Below are 18064 nucleotides of genomic sequence, written 5' to 3'. Positions count from 1 at the left end.
GTGTGTAAGCAATTGTGAAAAACTGTCAGTCTACAGGATGTTTTTTTGCACTGGCAAAATAAAATGTACTGGGTGGTGCTGCATGTGATAAGAAGTTTCATGCTGCACTCTTTGTGTCTGCAATGGGAATAATGTGGTGATCTATATAAAACTATTCCTGTCACCTGCAACCGTTTTCATTGAATCGCCTACAGATCACACAAATGAACACAGAAGACGGTATCCACACACACACACACACACACACACACACACACACACAGACATATATAGCCTATGTTATATTAGTAAACTTCTATACATTTGATGTTATAATTGTCAAGTAACCCTCTTTTATTGTGTTATTATGGTACATTTCATATCCTTTTCTCTTGTCATTAATATGAAACAAATGAGTCATATTTCACAACAATGTTCAGTTACGGGAATTAATAGTCAACATTTTGTCCTGAACAATCTGATGAGCCTGTTAGCCTCCTCAGATTAAACATCGCAGGTCGCTGTGAAATGTAACTATAATTACAACTGATCTCATATCTGTTTGGAAACATTTCACCCCGTTGAAAATCAATGGAGCAGCCAAACCAATACACACCACTAGAACTGCAGTGCATGTAATAATTCACATTGTTTAGATGGCAGGTGAAGTTAGACTAGAACAGATTCAGCCTCGTCAGTTTAGACCAAAACATGTTGTGGAAAGAAGCTTTAGATTTAATACAGGAACAGAGACAGAGATATTTCCTGGGTCAAACCAGGCCACACCTCTCTCTCTCTCTCTGTCTCTCTCTCCCTCTCTCTCTTCCTCTCGCTGCCTCTCTCTTCCCTGCCTCTCTTCCTCGCTCTCTCTCTCTCTTAGTTTCACCTTAACTTCTCGTCGTGTCACAGATCATTTTCTCCACCTAAAGGTATTGTAAACATCAGTTTCCATGACAGTTTCAGTGTATTTTCCTTTCCTGACTCTATCAGCAGATCTTTTATGTGACTGTTACCGCCTGCCGTTAGCTTATTTAGACTAGAACAAGAGGAAACCTACAACTCAGCCGTTAAAGGTTTGTCTGTGTGCAAACTGGATGTTTAGCTTCAAAACAACTCAACGCTCTTCTAACGGTTTTCCAACATGTTAGTGTTAGTGTGTTCATGTTCAAATCTAAATCTACTAAAAGTAGAAGTAGTTAGTAATTAGTTGTGTTGCTTTCTACCTGCAGGTTTGAGGGAAAAACCTTCAGTTCCCTTTGACTCTCACTAGCAGCCAGTGATGCTAACAGGAGGCTTTCTGACCATTTCTGAACAAAAACACCAGTTAAAATAAGGTTTGTTACACTAGTTCAACATTAATGATGTTGTGGAAACTATCCTTTCATGTGTTATATTTACTTATTTAACCAGGCTGCTTTCACTGACCTGCTGCTTCAAGGCAAACCGGACCAAGGAAGACAAATATGAAAGATAAAACAATACAGACGTTAAAACAGGGTGAACTACAGGGAGCCAGGGGGAGCCTGGCTCCACTTAATAAGACATGAGCTCCCCTGAAAACATGATTTGTCAAATTTTGGGGGTTCTCTAAAATATTGACAATATGCTATTTTTGCCATGCATTTCTATTTTTCTGTATCTTCATCATCATGGATCATGCGTAAAATTAGGCTATTATTGATGTATGATTCATGCATGAGGGTGATTCATCACTAATTCACTTTAATAAAGATACCGGCATGCATGCTGTTCTTACCATCACCATCGAAGCGTGGCGGCGCAATATCAAACTTCACTCACTTTAACTCAAAGATCAGAAAAAAAGTCCCACACAGTCTGCATGCAAAATCGCCATTATTAATTTCTCTGTTTTGTCAGCAGACTGCAGACATGTCAAAAAGAAAACAAGGAAGCTTACTTATTTTGGATTTACCAAAAAATCGAAGCCAATCGACTCTGAAGAGCAACCAGAGCCAGAAGCTTCTACCGCAAATGTCAGCTTGACCGATCTGATGCTTCACCTGCTGGGACTGCTGTCAGCACAAAGCCGCCAACGCCCGGGGTGACAACGCCCTGTTTTAAGGTAAGGGCTATTCCCAATTACAGTAACTGTATTATTCACTGTTAGCACTCTATTGTATGTGATGGGTGCTGGTGAGGACTGGATCCCTTGTAGGCAGCCTGGCCTATTTTTGTTGGTATTTACAATGCTCATGCATGTGTGTGTTGTTATAGGCTGGTTTGTTGATACGTGTCCCTCGCATCTGATGTCCTAATTGTACTGAGAAATTATTGTGCTCATCTGTATGTGAAAAAGTCCCGGTAAAAGTCTTTCATTCATTTCATTCATTTTGTGTGACATCAGACAGATTTTAGATCCACACTCTCATTCTCACTCTTTCAATGAATTTTAAAGCGACATAAATTTCTCCTCCTCCATCATTACATCTGTGTGTGCTGGTCTGCTGTTTAGTTCACTGTAGATGATGTGGTTAATGTCTCCATCTAGTGGACACACAGTAGAACTACATCACCTGATCTGTGATTTCTCTGCCTCAGACCTGGTTTCTGGCCTCAGGTTAGACCGGTTTGGTGTCAGACTGATGTTTCTAGACTTTGATAGTGAAGTTATGAGGAAGTGACAGCAGCCTCAGATCAAATAAACACAGACACCCAGAACTGACGAAGGAATCTCTATAATCAGGGGTGTCTCCAATCTTGGAAAAAATGAGTGTGAATCTCTGAAATGTGTTTCAAACCACTTATCTCATCTGTGTGTCCATGCTCCATATCAGGTTTGAAAACTCTGTGACCTGAGTGCCTCAAAGCACCATTTTCAGATGTCAAAACAGTCACCAGAGGGTGTTTTGTAACACTGTATGTTGTCTTGAAACGCCAGGACGCCATTTATTGAAACACTGAGGAAAAAACTAGTAAGAGCAGCTCCTGACCACAGCTAGGCCTGCTGACTGTTCAGAAGTGAAACACCGATTGTGTCTCATAAGGAGAAGCTTCTCTAACCTGTTGTCAGACAGTCTGTTCCTTCTGGAGGTGAGCAGCAAACTTCCTGAACCGAACAGCCGCTCCACAGGCGCTAGATGGGGGCGGGGTAAATGTTTTTATGTTTGAGAACCGGTTGAGGGTCTCAACCCCAAATCCTCCTGACCTTAAATAATCCATCACTTCTTAGTAGCTGTCCAGCACCGTGTCCTGCTCTGAAATCCAGCTGCTGTTGTTTAGTCGGAGTGCGTTTGTCGTTGGCAGTGGAGCCTCCTTGTCGGCTTGTTTTTCCCCGAGTTTCTCATGGCTGTGTTGTCGTATTAGATGATGATAAGTTGGATGTTGTGTTTTTCGCTGTGGAAAGCGGTTTGCTGCCACACAAAGTTTACAACGGATGATAATGTGCTTTGCATCCTTGACTGAGATAAATTCAAAGTAATGGGAAAACTTCCAGCTGCTGAAGGTCTGCGTCTCTCCCTCACACTTGCTGTTTTAGCTAGCAGCCGACGTAAACCGGCTCGCACATGACCTTAAGATACATATGAGGAAAAAAAAAACTTTGAAAAGGTTGATGGGGGTTCAGGCTTAAGTAGCGCAGTAACTGAGCATTACTGGGATTAGTAACTGTAATGTAATTACTGAATTTGAAATTGTAATCCCTTACACTACTCATTACTGAATCACATTACCGCCCAACACTGCCTATAATGGTGTCTTTGCTTACACTGCTTTTTCCTTTTTGCTTTTGGTTTGTCAGTACAGAAAAGGAGTGAGTATAGAGTGGTCTGGTTTTGAGTCCTAAAACCAGGAAGTGAGTCAGCATGTTTGAGCCATGGTTCCCTCGGCTATACTGTAGGATTTCAAAGGGGTTTTGGTTAAAAGCCTGAAAATAAGGTCTGTGGTTAAGACAAGTTTAAGAAAGTGTTCATGTTTTGTTTTGGAGATAAAATAAACCATTAAACATCCCTTTTGTGGTGCGCCCTGGTGGCTCACCAAGTTGAGTGTGTACCACATGGCTCAGTCCTTCCCGTAGCGACCTGGGTTTGAATCCTGTCCTCTCCTCTCTCTTCCATACCTTCCTGTCTCTATCCAAAATAATGCCTAAAAAAACCCTATTGTGAAGCTTTTATGCGCCCTAATAAAGTAAGTAGGCTAAAATGGCTAACTGTCAAAAATTGAACTACAGTGTTTTGTCGCGCAGTAACACATCATCACATCTGAAAGTTTGGGTTGGTTGTGAAGCTGAAGAAATGCATATGTATACGGGTACTGTGTGTTTGTAATGAAGGGGTAGATAAGGTCAGACAATAGAACAAATATTACTAATTACATTACCGATTACTTGTGTGACCTGGCTGATAAAGTGATCTTGCGAAGAGATGAAACTTGGTCATTCCTGTGAGAAAATTGCATAATTGTTCTTGGAGTTGAATATTTCCTGTGATTTTACCAGGAAGCAACGATGGCGACGGATGAAGAGAAGCTCTTGGAAACACTGGATGATTTGAGAGAGGAAGAGTTCAAGAGCTTCAAGTGGTTCCTGGAGCAGCCTGACAGCCCGGAAGGTTTCCCAGCCATCAAAAAGAGGCGACTGGAGAATGCAGACAGGCAGGACACAGTGGATCAGATGGTGCAGACCTACTGTGGAAACACTCTGGAGGTGACCAAGAAGGTTTTAATGAAGATCAACAGGAATGATCTAGTGCAGCGTTTGTCAAACAGCAGCTCAGAAACCAAAGGTAAGTCATGGGAGGATTTTTTTTTTTTAAAAAGGGACATTTCAGCTCCATAAAGAACTGGGAGAAAAACGTGGGAAAATATTTTATAATATAAATATTATAATAAATATTTTTTGTTTATATAGCCAATGAGACAGATCTTTCATAATTATTGTATGTATCATGTGCGATATTTTATTAGTAGGCAAATTTGCCTTGATTTATTAATCACCCCATGACCTCATATTTGTTTACATTTTTTATTTTTTGTTTCTTGTTTTCTTTTTGCTTGTTGTCCTTATAACGTCAAAAATGTTAATGAATAAAAAGTAAAAAAAAAAAAAAGGCACATTTGAAAAAAGGATACAACTTATGCAATCATGCATCACATATAATGATTTATTATATCAGAATCAGAGTCTGATTGTGATATAATAAATCCTATATATATATAGAACACTTTATACCAACAATTTACACAAAGTGCAGGCTGTGTCATTTTTATATCTACTTTTGTTGGCCGACCTCCAGACAATAGATGTGAAGAGAGACAGTCGGCCTTGTGATTGTATGTGTTTATTGTATTGTATTTGTATTTATGTAATTTCTAATTTCAAGTTGGGGGTAAGTATTTTGCTCAAAGACTGATCACAGTTGTGCACGATATAACAATAATACCTGACAGTATCTTCTACAAGACAAGTGTGATGCAGCCTTGTACATGTTGCATCATCACTTTATCCATAATCCCAGTAAAGAAGGTCCTCAGGGGTATCAGGGGTTTTATCATTACCAATGCATGTGTATTGTGTGAAAAGTTTTCCCCAAAGTAGTTTACATACATGAACATAACAAACAGCAGCAAGTGAGAAGGAGTGCAGCTAGCTGCTTGGTTAACACAGAAGTTGTCAGTGCAACCAATAAAGCACAGCTAGCAGAGCTTTATGGGAATCAGCAACAGCAACAGTGTCAATGTGTCTTTAATGAATCTGATTGGTTGCATGAAACTTGTGGTTGAGTAATAATAACCGACTCAACAACAGCTACCTTATACCTTACACCCAGTCAGGACCTGCTTGTCCACCCACCAGTAATGAGCTGAATAGAGTCCATGGAGTTGGGAATGTGTAAATTATCAGGAAATGTTTGCATTACTCATTACTCACCTCTCATTGATTTCATCTGTTTATTCATTCAGAAACTCCTGCTGCAGAGTGCCAACATAAACACAAATCTGATCTGAAGGAGAAGTTTCAGGATTTGTTTGAGGGGATTGCTAAAGCAGGAAACCCAACACCTCTGAATCAGATCTTCACAGAGCTTTACATCACAGAGGGAGGGAGTGGAGAGGTCAATGATGAACATGAGGTCAGACTGATTGAAACAGCATCCAGAAACCAGAGACCAGAAACAACAATCAAATGTGAAGACATCTTTAAACTCTTACCTGGAAGAGATAAACCAATCAGAAAACTGATGACAACAGGAGTGGCTGGCATTGGGAAAACAGTCTTAACACAGAAGTTCATTCTGGACTGGACTGAAGACAAAGCCAACCAGGATATACAGTTCATATTTCCATTCACTTTCCGAGAGCTGAATCTGCTGAAAGGGAAAAAGTACAGCTTGGTGGAACTTCTTCATCTCTTCTTTACTGAGACCAAAAAAGCAAAAATCTGCAGTTTTGACGAGTTCCAGGTTGTGTTCATCTTTGACGGTCTGGATGAGTGTCGACTTCCTCTAGACTTCCAGAACAACGAGATCCTGACTGATGTTACAGAGTCGACCTCAGTGGATGTGCTGCTGACAAACCTCATCAAGGGGAAACTGCTTCCCTCTGCTCACCTCTGGATAACCACACAACCTGCAGCAGCCAATCAGATCCCTCCTGAGTGCCTTGACATGGTGACAGAGGTGAGAGGCTTCACTGACCCACAGAAGGAGGAGTACTTCAGGAAGAGATTCAGAGGTAAGGAGAAGGCCAGCAGAATCATCTCCCACATCAAGACTTCACAAAGCCTCCACATCATGTGCCACATCCCAGTCTTCTGCTGGATCACTGCTACAGTTCTGGACCATGTGTTGGAAACCAGTGAGAGAGGAGACCTGCCCAAGACCCTGACTGAGATGTACATCCACTTCCTGGTGGTTCAGTCCAAACAGAGGAATGTCAAGTATCATGGGAGAGCTGAGAAAGATCCACACTGGACTACAGAGACCAGGAAGATGATTCTCTCTCTGGGAAAACTGGCTTTTGAGCAGCTGGAGAAAGGCAACCTGATCTTCTATGAAGCCGACCTGACAGAGTGTGGCATTGATATCAGAGCAGCCTCAGTGTACTCAGGAGTGTTCACACAGATCTTTAAAGAGGAGTGTGGACTGTACCAGGTCCAGGACAAGATGTTCTGCTTTGTCCATCTGAGCATTCAGGAGTTTCTGGCTGCTGTTTACATGTTCCACTGTTACACAAACAGGGATGAGAAGGTACTGGATACATTCCTGGGAGACTGGGGTAGATCTAACAGTGAACAATCCCTGGATGTCTTCCTGGGGACAGCCATGTTCAAATCCCTGAAGAGTAAAAATGGCCACCTGGACCTCTTTGTCCGCTTCCTTCATGGCCTCTCACTGGAGTCCAGCCAGAGACTCTTAGGAGGCCTGCTGGGTCAGACAGAGAGCAGACCAGAAAGCATCCAGAGAGCCATCAGCAACCTGAAGAAGATGAACTACTACAGTTTCTCTCCTGACAGAAGCATCAACATCATCCACTGTTTGGTGGAGCTGAACGACCAGTCACTACATCAGGAGATCCAACAGTTCCTGAAGTCAGAGAACAGATCAGAGAAGGAACTCTCTGTGATCCACTGCTCAGCTCTGGCCTACATGCTGCAGATGTCAGCGGAGGTTCTGGATGTGTTGGACCTGAAGGCCTACAACACATCAGAGGAGGGACGACAGAGACTGATCCCAGCTGTGAGGAACTGCAGGAAGGCTCGGTTAGTCCTGATGTGAATACCAACAGTATAGAACAGTGTAGTCTTGAGTTTCATTCTTTAGTCTAGTTCAACTCTTTATTGGTGTAATATATATGAAAGATTCCCCTCGTCTTCTCCTGCCTTCAGCTCATGTCAGAAATATCAGAATTACAGAGAGCGACATGAACGAGCCGACAAAGTGGGAAATACGACTCGGAAAGTTGGAATTTAATGCTGTAGGCTCAAAAGCTTAAAAGTAACTAAACCCCAACCAAATCTGTGGTGAAGCCGGACTCTAATGGTGTCAGGCTGTTTTACTGAGTTGTTTTACCAGAAGTTGAACTGAACTGCCTGTGGAGCTCAGGCTGAAATCTCTATCATTTTTCATTCTTTTTTTAAACACTTTTTACAGAAATGCTTTCATATAATTGCATTTATGTATTATTTTCTGTTTGGTTTCTGTTTATATTATACATTAACCACTTTTGGAAAATTTCAAATTCTATAATGCAAATTATTGTCATTATTATCATCATTATTATTATTATTATTCGTAGTATGCTGTGTAAGTTTTGATTGGTATGCTAGTCTCAGCTCTGCTTTGATAATCATTTTACATTAAATCTGTAAACAGATTTTCTGGCTGTGAACTCTCAGAGACCTCAGCTCTGAAGTCTTGGTCTCAGCTCTGAAGTCCTGGTCTCAGCTCTGAAGTCCTGGTCTTAGCTCTGAGGTCCAACTCCTCCTTTATTCTTTATTCAGATTGAGTGGCTGCAGGTTGTCAGAGACTCACTATGAAGTCCTGGTCTCAGCTCTGGAGTCCAACCCCTCCCATCTGACAGAGCTGGACCTGAGTGACACCAACCTGCTGGATTCAGGAGTGAAGCTGCTCTCTGCTGGACTGGAGAGTCCACACTGCAGACTGGAGACTCTCAGGTCAGACATCATATTAAATAATGTGCTGATATGAATATTATATGAATATTGTAATTTGAGGACGTCTGTATAGAGTCGTTCCATCTGAAATCAGACAGGATCTGGTTTTAGAAGCTTAGATCTCAAATTCTCCTCATGTTGTTTTCACACAATCCTTTTGTATTCAAATGAATAACGATGAACTTTGCTGATGATATTCTCCATAGTTTTAAAGATACAGGAGTCCAAATGGCTCCAAAATGGCCTCCATCTATTGGGGGCAAAACTTTGATGTGAGAGTGTTGGAGGCAATAAAGGAATTAAAGATCCGACTTTTATTGTGGTAATAAACATAATCACCCAGGTGTTGATCCAACTATGGATACACAATGTATTAAAGATATCTTCTTTTGTGTATCTTCAGGGATAAAAAGTAACGTGTCCATATTAGTACGCTCTGGTATTTTTCACAGTTTAAGCATGATGGTATGGAGTTAGTGGCCCTCACTTACAAAACAAACGTACGACAGAAAACTGGGCGTACGGTCATTTCCACGCAAAGCTCGGCATTTATCAATTTGGACGGGAGCGGAGGCTACGATCAAATCTCACGTCAAGTCTCAACTCGTGTAGCAAATTTTCCAGTCAGCTGGACTTGGTGCAGCAGAGTAAATCTGGCTGAGTCAGAGAATTGTTATTAGACCATATATTCTGACTGGCATCTAAGCATATGCAGCCACATGTTCATCACTTAAAAATATGTAGCCTATGGCAAAATATTCTATTTTGTAAAGGCCTACATCGACATAAATAGGTATTTTCAAATTGTTTGCAATTAACAGGGTTAACAGTTTTCTGGTGTAAGATTAATTTCTCTTTCATTTTGAGATATCCTACTTGTTTGAGGTCTGACCATTTTTTCTTCACCTAAATGTAAAGAATTGCGATACAAGCTATTATATTAGGCTACTATTATTTATGTGTATATATATATATATATATATATACATAGGCTAGACATATCATGGATGTATAAATTAAATATTCAAACCTCAGCTGGAGTTCAGTTGTCGACGGCAACGCTGTTGACCGCAGCAGTGATTTCTTTCCATGCTGCATTTTTCCGACTTCCTTTGATGCCACTTTTCAGGCTGCTAAACAGAACTAATTGGTTCAATTGGACTTTAGACGTTAGAGTTTCTATTTCGAGGTCGGAGAAGTTTCTCTTCTTGGACGTATTACACATCTCCATGTCGTAAACTCTGGGGGCGAGGCCTCTGAATCAAGAATATTTAGGGGCGTGATATTTAAATGACGATTGTTTTCAGCCTCCACATTTATCAACGCCCAATTGTTCTTAAGATTCCTAAGATGATTTCTGCGCTCGGATCTGCGCTGGTTTCTACATTAGATTGATAAATGAGGGCCAATGTGTGCAACATTTTATCTTCCTGGTGAAATTCCTTCCTTCCTTCCTTCCTTCCTTCCGAATTGTTCTATCATAACTTCAATTTTAATGCATATTTTGATGCAAAATGCACACCAGAGGCATTTCTCTTTGTAGATGTTTCCACAGACTTAAAAGGATGTGAACTCTGGTAGAACCTTGGCTTGTGTTGCTTCCTGGACTTGATAAAACCCCAAAATCTGTGATTCGCTCTCATCTGTTGGTCCGGTAGAGACGATTGGAGGGTTCGGGTTAAGTTAGGGTCAAGTTAGGGTTAAATTAGGGTCAAGTTAGGGTCAAGTTAGGGTTTAGTTAGGGTTAAGTTAGGGTTTAGTTAGGGTTAAGTCAATCTCGGAACCCATCGTCTATCCGTCTGACTCTGAGTAGACTCTAGGAGCGCCAGTATTTCGGGGTTTCCGGTGTAGCCTTGGTGTAGCCAGCGGACATCCGGGCCAAGACTTCCTCTTCCGTGCGCCGGTCATTGTTTACAGTCCGATTAGCAACTTGAGACGCGATGAGTCGAATGTTTCTCCACACAAAACACAAACATCGATACTTTTTGTAGGTGTTTTAGGTCCAGACGACATTTCGGCTAATCTCTATAAACAGATATCTGCATATGAGACATCGTCTCTCAACTCCGACTCAATTCTCACGTCTCAAGTTGCTAATCGGACTGTAAACAATGACCGGCGCACGGAAGAGGAAGTATTGGCCCGGATGTCCGCTGGCTACACCAAGGCTACACCGGAAACCCTGAAATATTGGCCGTCGCTCCCAGAGTCTACTCTGTCGTCAGACGGATAGACGATGGGTTCCGAGATTGGGGTTAAGTTAGGGTTAAGTTCCCCATCAAACTCAAATTCTGCTTTTTATCACAATTATTTCCAGAGAAACTGCCATCTGAAAATATTGTCCCAGTAAAAAGTGGATTCTGGACCTTAACTAAACCTTTATTTATTTTAAACTACTTGGTCAGATTGAGTGGCTGCAGCTTGTCAGAGACTCACTGTGAAGTCCTGGCCTCAGCTCTGAAGTCCAACCCCTCCCATCTGAGAGAACTGGACCTGAGTATCAACGACCTGCAGGATTCAGGACTGAAGCTGCTCTCTGCTGGACTGGAGAGTCCACACCGCAGACTGGAGACTCTCAGGTAAAATCACTTTACAGTTTTTCTCAGTTGATTCAACACATTTCTCCAAACTAAGGTCCGTTCTCTCAAAACAGGATTCCTGAATCTGCAAAGGTCACCCTGCAGGTTTTACATGAGGATTTGACTTTTATTGATCCAGCTTCATATACACAGCAGTGAAGCTCAGTGACTGAGAGAAGATCATCCATGCTCTGATATCTTGTCATTAGATTACTGCACCTCTCTCTGTTCCTCTCAGCCATAATTCACTGTCACATCTCCAGCTACTTCAGGATAGAGCAGCTAGATTTTAACCAGTGGGAAGGTGACATCATCATCTGCCCAGTTTTAACATCTGTCCTCTGGTTACCAGTTAGATAGAGAATTCATATTAAAATGTCACTGAACACATTTAAAGCAGGCTAGTTTTGGTCCTGAATTACACTGTGGAGCTCTTAGTTCCCTGTGAGCTGAGAGCCAGCTGAGATCTTCAGGTCCTCCTGACTTTCCCTCAGTCCAGACTCAACACTGAAGGTGGTTTCACTTTAGTCCTCAGGGCTTCCAGACTGTGGAAAGCCTTCCTGAGGGACTGAGGCTGCAGATTCACTATCATCTTTAAAACTCTTTGTAAAACACACTTTTTTTTACTTGCTTTTGTGTCATTTTGTGTCATCTTTTTTGTCTCTCCTCACTTCTTCATCTTGTTTCTCATGTTTATATTTTATATTATTATTTAAATCCACTTGTTTTTAAAGTGTTTCCTAATTTCTATCCACTTTATTTTCTTTTTTATGGCTCGTTGTGCAGCTTAACAAAGCATGTGCCATTTGGTGGATTTATTTATCCAATCACCTTACAGCACCATGTGTGAATACATTGTTAGCATGGGCGGCCCAGTGGGAATCAAACCAGTTTCCCTGTCAGTGTTAGTGCTCCAGTCAGCTCAGTATACAGCACCATGCAAACACACTGGGACCTGCTTTAGACGAGGGCCTCATCAATACAGCCTGTCAGTAGAAATAATACAATAATGACATTAAATATAAGGGTCAGTTAGCCTCATCAATACAGTCTGTCAGTAGAAATAATACAATAATGACATTAAATATAAGGGTCAGTTAGCCTCATCAATACAGTCTGTCAGTAGAAATAATACAATAATGACATTAAATATAACAGAATAACATTTCCACATGTCTTCTTGTCCTTCAGGCTGAGTATGTGTCAGCTGTCAGAGAGAAGCTGTGAAGTCCTGGCCTCAGGTCTCAGCTCCCAGTCCTCTAGTCTGAGAGAGCTGGACCTGAGTAACAACGACCTGCAGGATTCAGGACTGAAGCTGCTCTCTGCTGGACTGGAGAGTCCACACTGCAGACTGGAGACTCTCAGGTCAGGATCACTGTTACTGTCCAACAGACCATTTAAATTCTGCTTTACATGCACATTAATGTCAGAGAAAATACCTGAACTGTCATTTTCCTGCTGATGTGGTTTTTGAAAGCAGCTGACAAACCAACATTCAGCTCTACTTTCTCTCCTCTGAGAGAATATTTAATTATTTCTCTCCTCACTGCCTCTGTTGGTGAAACCTGAAGTAAAGGACTTGTCAGATTCTGTCAAACTGAGTCCAGAACTGAAATGAAAACACAAACCTGATCCTGGGGTCAGCTGTTAATATTGGAGACAGTTTTTGTATTATAATAACTGATTTCAGAGCAGTTTATTAATGAGAAAATCCAACATGTAACTGTTTTTAAACAAAGAGTTTCCACTGAGAGCTACGATCTGTTTTTCAGAAAACCTGTTCAAAAGCTGCAAAAGCTCAAAATAAACAATGAATAACAAACTATTAGTGCTGAGTGATGAAGCTGAAAATGTTATTACAATAAAAATGTTCATATCAGGCAATGTTGAGTTTTATCACAATATGTAAAATCACTATTTCTGTCAAGTTTAAAGGGTTAATTTAGCTCCTGAATAAAAGTTGAATAGATCAGTCAACTTTCATTCAAAACACTTCTTTACTGCCAGAACAAAACTAAAATAATAATAATAATGAAAATAATAATAAAAAGCGGGAATGAAATGGTTTCTCAGTCTTATTTTCAACACTATAACCTCATATAATATTTAAATGAGAATAATGAAACAAAGCAGTGAAGCCGTTCTTCTTCCAGTTTGACCTGAACGCAGCAGAAAACCAGCAGCCAGTGAAGTAAACAAGGAAGTGTGTGAGCAACCTAAAAAATATCAAATGGACGATTGTAAGTGAAACATCATAAGTGTTCAGTGGCAGCTGTTTAAAGACGTTTCACTGCAGAGTGTTTCTGTGTTTTAATCACTTTTGGCTCCAGCTGCCGGAGAGTGTGTTTGCTGTGTGTGTGTGTTGGACAGCAGTGCTCCTGTTTAAAGCGATACTCCACTTAGTTTTAACACAGGAGTTATTCAGCACCTGACCGCCATGAAGACCAGAATATAAACTACTGACCAGGACCAGATGCAGCTGGACCAGTTTGTAGAGTTTGAATGAGGAGAAAACCTCCTGAAAACTGACATTGAACTCGTTGGTGAACAGATTCAACAGCAGATCCTGCTGGAAGACAATAAAGCAGCAACTGGTCCGCAGTTACATTGCATTTCTGTTCTGGGTTCACACTAAAATTACTATTTAAAAATAAAGTAGATCCGGTCTCCCAAACAGGAACTCTCTCTCTCCTACATGGTATCCCTCCGCTGTGTTCTCTTCTGTCAGTAAAGATGCTGTTTGGTGAAATTCTGTTCTGAACAAAAGAACCAAACGTCAATTAAAAATCACAGCAGCAGGATCTGCTGTTGAATCTGTTCACCGATGTGTTCGATGGCAGTTTCCATTCAAATGAATGGGAAGTAAAAATCTGAACTACAAACTGGTCCGGCTGCATCTGGTCTCGGTCAGTAGATTATATTCTGCTTTTCAAATCAATAAGTCCATGTTGAAACTAAGTGGAATATTGATTTAACTGAAGCTACGTAAAACTCTACAGTGAAGGAAGTGATGAAATGTTGAATCCATCAATCTTCATGACTAAAACGAGGAAAACAAGGTCCAGGTTGAAAATAACCAGAATTATGTTTGAAGAGAGAAACTCTGCTGTGCTCAATATTACTGAAAATTATCAAGCTGCTTTTATTTTGAAATCGAGGAAAATTTAACTGAGATAATTATCAGTATTGTTTTATCACCCAGCACTACAAACTATACATCACTATGCTGTGTGTGTGTGTGTCTGTGTGTGTGTGTGTGTGTGTGTGTCTCTCTATGTGTATGTGTGCGTGTGTGTGTGTGTGTGTGTCTCTCTCTATGTGTATGTGTGTGTGTGTGTGTGTGTGTGTGTGTGTCTCTCTCTATGTGTATGTGTGTGTGTGTGTGTGTGTGTGTGTGTGTGTCTCTCTCTATGTGTATGTGTGTGTGTGTGTGTGTGTGTGTGTGTGTGTGTGTGTGTATGTGTGTGTGTGTGTGTGTGTGTGTGTGTGTGTGTTTCTCTGTGTGTGTGTGTGTGTGTGCAGGCTGTCAGGCTGTCTGCTCACAGAGGAAGGCTGTGCTTCTCTGGCCTCAGCTCTGAGCTCCAACCCCTCCCATCTGAGAGAGCTGGACCTGAGCTACAATCATCCAGGAGCCTCAGGAGTGAAGCTGCTCTCTGCTGGACCGGAGGATCCACACCGGAGACCGGACTCTCTCAGGTACGGAGAGGCCACGTCCGCTAGAAGGCTGAGAGTCACACACATTTTCTCTGTCAGACCGGCTGCGTCCGCACCGCGGCTAAATACAGCTGTCGCTCCTCATCGGAGCTTCGTCCCGTTCGGTTCACACACGGTTCGGTTATTAAGGAGAGCGAAGCTTTCTACGACCGAACTCGCTACCCGAAACGTTCGGGTGTCGATACCGAATCCGAGAGCGGATCCGGTCGGTCCGAGTAGCGTGAACCGGAACCGGACCGGACGGCCGCTCGTCACGTGACGTCGGGCTCGACGCTCGTTACGTTACGTAACTTTATCGTCGTTAATTTGAAAGAGACGGAGGGAAGAGTTGAGACGTTCTCACATTTTCTATCAGTCTGTTTCCTCAACACTGCAGCTGCTCCACCAGTTCTGTGTCTTGAGGCCAAATGTTGCGTCTTTAAAGTATCAAGTTCATGAGGTGGAGGAAGAGAAAACCACACCGCTGTCGATGGAGGTTTATTAAAATCTGATGGATAAACTGACGCCTCTGGTTACTGGTGTTACTGGTGTCCAGTAGACTGAAAACACAGGCGATGGGAGCCGCCATATTGGTCTGCGGTAAACGTTACTATGGTTACAGACATTATTTACAGGAGTGGAGTGACTCCTGTTGTTTATTGTTTAATGTTGAATGGAGGATATGAGTGACGGCGTCTGGAAAATCACTCATATGGAAGGTTATGAAGGTTATTTGTTCATTATCAAAGAGATTATGCTGTCTGAATTTATCCCCCCCCCCCCCCCCCAGTGTGGACCATGATGCAGTGCGGTGGTTGAAACCAGGTCTGAGGAAGTGTAAGTGTGTATTTAGTTTGATTCATGAAAACAAAGCAGCACATTCAGTTTCTATTTAAATAGAAAGCTCATGTGTGACATCTATTCATTCAAATTCATTCTACTCTGAAAAAAGATGCTGACAAAATGTGTCATCATGAAACTGAAGAAATTAACAGTCAATCTGTTAATAAATCAAGCAATAATAAACACAACAGGTGTATTAGATGAGAAGCTGCTGCTGTATTGAGTCTTGTTCTCTCATCAGATGCCTGTGAACTCACACTGGACCCAAAGACAGCAAACAGAAACCTCTTCCTGTCTGAAGACAACAGAAAGGTGACAGTGGTGAGAGAGGAGCAGCCATATCCTGATCACCCAGAGAGATTTGACTACTGGAAACAGCTGCTGTGTAGAAATGGTCTGACTGGTCGCTGTTACTGGGAGGTCGAGTGGGAAGGAGAGATTTATATAGGAGTGACTTACAGAGGAATCAGGAGAGGAAGGAATGAAGACTGCAGGATTGGAGGGAATGAAAAGTCCTGGAGTCTGATCTGCTCTGATGATCATTACTCTGTCTGTCACAAGAACAGAAGAATATTCATACCTCCCCCCTCCTCCTCTGTCTCTGACAGAGTAGCAGTGTATCTGGACTGGCCTGCTGGCATCTTGTCATTCTACACAGTTTCCTCTGACGAAAAGACTCACCTCCACACCATCCACACCACTTTCACTGAGCCTCTCTACCCAGCATTCAGCCTTGATGGTGGATCCTCTCTAACCCTGTCCAATGTACTTGAGTCGAATATGGATAGTGTGAGTATTTTTGCTAGCTTTATAGTACACTACTACAAGTTGTTTCTAAAAAAAAACAACTAATTTTGTACCTTTCTGTTTTCTAGGCCCAAACTAACTTTACACCTGAACTGTTACCTGAATCTGCAAACACTTTATACAGGTAATTATATCACAAAATGACAAAATCTGATGATTATCAAGTTATCATTCTAAATCGTTCTATTTTATTTTACCTGCATGGTCAAATAGCAGTTAGAACATTGATTAATACATTAATAGTGAAGGGATGTAGGGGAGGGTAAGCTCCTCCTAAACTCAGTTTCCTTTCTATTTGCAGAAATATAAACATTTTCAGACTGATATAAAATTCATAGTATACCTACCTCATAATAAGTAGTATCAAACTGGTGTAAGATAGATGAGGATAGGTGTACCCACTTTTTATTTATCAGTTTGATACTACTTACTAATGTGCATACTATGAATTTCATATCCCAAGGAATTATGTCGGCCTGAAAAGGTGGTGAACTCTATTCCTGAAATAAAAAGGTGGGTAAACTGACTTTAGGTGGGTTTAGCCTCCTACTACATCCCTGGTTTAGAGCTAACATCATGGTTGTTTCTTGGTTGTTTTTAAAAGGAGTACCCAAAGTTTTGGTATAGGTAGATTATCCCACTGGTCAACTTACCTGTTAAGTGTAGGGTTGTCAGTTACCATCTCAGTATCGCGATACCGATATTGAAACGGTACCATGGCAAAAACCTAAAACATCAGAAAAAGTAATGTGATATTAATAGATAACAGAACACAGAACTTAAAATTCTTATAATTCTTAAAATTTGTTTTATTAAAGGTCCTATATGTAACTTTTACAAACTTTTTACATGTATAAATCATTTTTTATTGCCAATGTGTGAACGCGTTGTAACGTAACTTAAAAAATGAGACCTCAGCTGACTTTCTCCGTTGCCTGTAACAGTGTGTAAAGCTACATTCTATGTGAAGGACTTTGGCCGTTTTTTCCGGGAGATTCCAACGGATGTGACGTTATGCGCGCTCCCGTGGCGTCTCTTCAGCTTCACTACTTCTATAGCTTGCTTGCTCATAACGTAATACTTTCTGAGTGGATATGTTAGTTGGCTAGCTTGCCAAATCACGTCACCAGCTAACGTGATCCATGATACAAATTTATGTAGCTATTATGACAAATAGTGTTGATTTTAGCCAACAATAAATGATGTAACGTTACAAAGCAAAGGTGTATAACGATTGCCTTCTACTAGCCAAGAGCGATGCAAGGCAGCGGCGCACACGGGAGAAGTTTGCCTTCAGGGCTTTCTGGTAGAAAGCCTTAGGGTAACCCTAACCCCTACCCAAACCATAACCGTGGATTTCTGTCAGAAAGGCTTTCTGGTAGAAAGCCTTAGGGTAACCCTAACCCCTACCCAAACCATAACCGTGGATTTCTGTCAGAAAGGCTTTCTGGCAGAAAGCCCTGAAGGCAAACTTCTCCCATGTGCGGCAGCGGCGGCCAAATAACGTTATCTAACTGTACACAAAGCTATGCTA

General features: G+C 41.5%; 1 protein-coding gene across 1 annotated transcript in view; it reads left to right on the top strand.

The window, feature by feature from the left end:
* The window catches only part of LOC139654757 (uncharacterized), a 102669-nt gene that overhangs the window by 69060 nt on the left and 15545 nt on the right, over nt 1-18064 (top strand). Inside the window, 10 exon segments of the mRNA XM_071531916.1 lie at nt 5913-7693; nt 8435-8630; nt 9177-9199; nt 9605-9656; nt 10928-11187; nt 12379-12552; nt 14710-14883; nt 15671-15717; nt 15965-16512; nt 16599-16654. Of these exon segments, the coding sequence (XP_071388017.1) occupies nt 5913-7693; nt 8435-8630; nt 9177-9199; nt 9605-9656; nt 10928-11187; nt 12379-12552; nt 14710-14883; nt 15671-15717; nt 15965-16512; nt 16599-16654 (3311 nt within the window).

This window comes from Centroberyx affinis, unplaced genomic scaffold (genome assembly GCF_046629955.1).
Source record: "Centroberyx affinis isolate AG114_WGS23_722 - 3 ecotype Tasmania unplaced genomic scaffold, CSIRO-AGI_Caff_v1 ptg000147l_1, whole genome shotgun sequence".
Taxonomy (NCBI): domain Eukaryota; kingdom Metazoa; phylum Chordata; class Actinopteri; order Beryciformes; family Berycidae; genus Centroberyx; species Centroberyx affinis.
The sequence above is the reverse complement of the archived record's forward strand: the minus strand, read 5'-3'. Positions and strand labels throughout refer to the sequence as shown.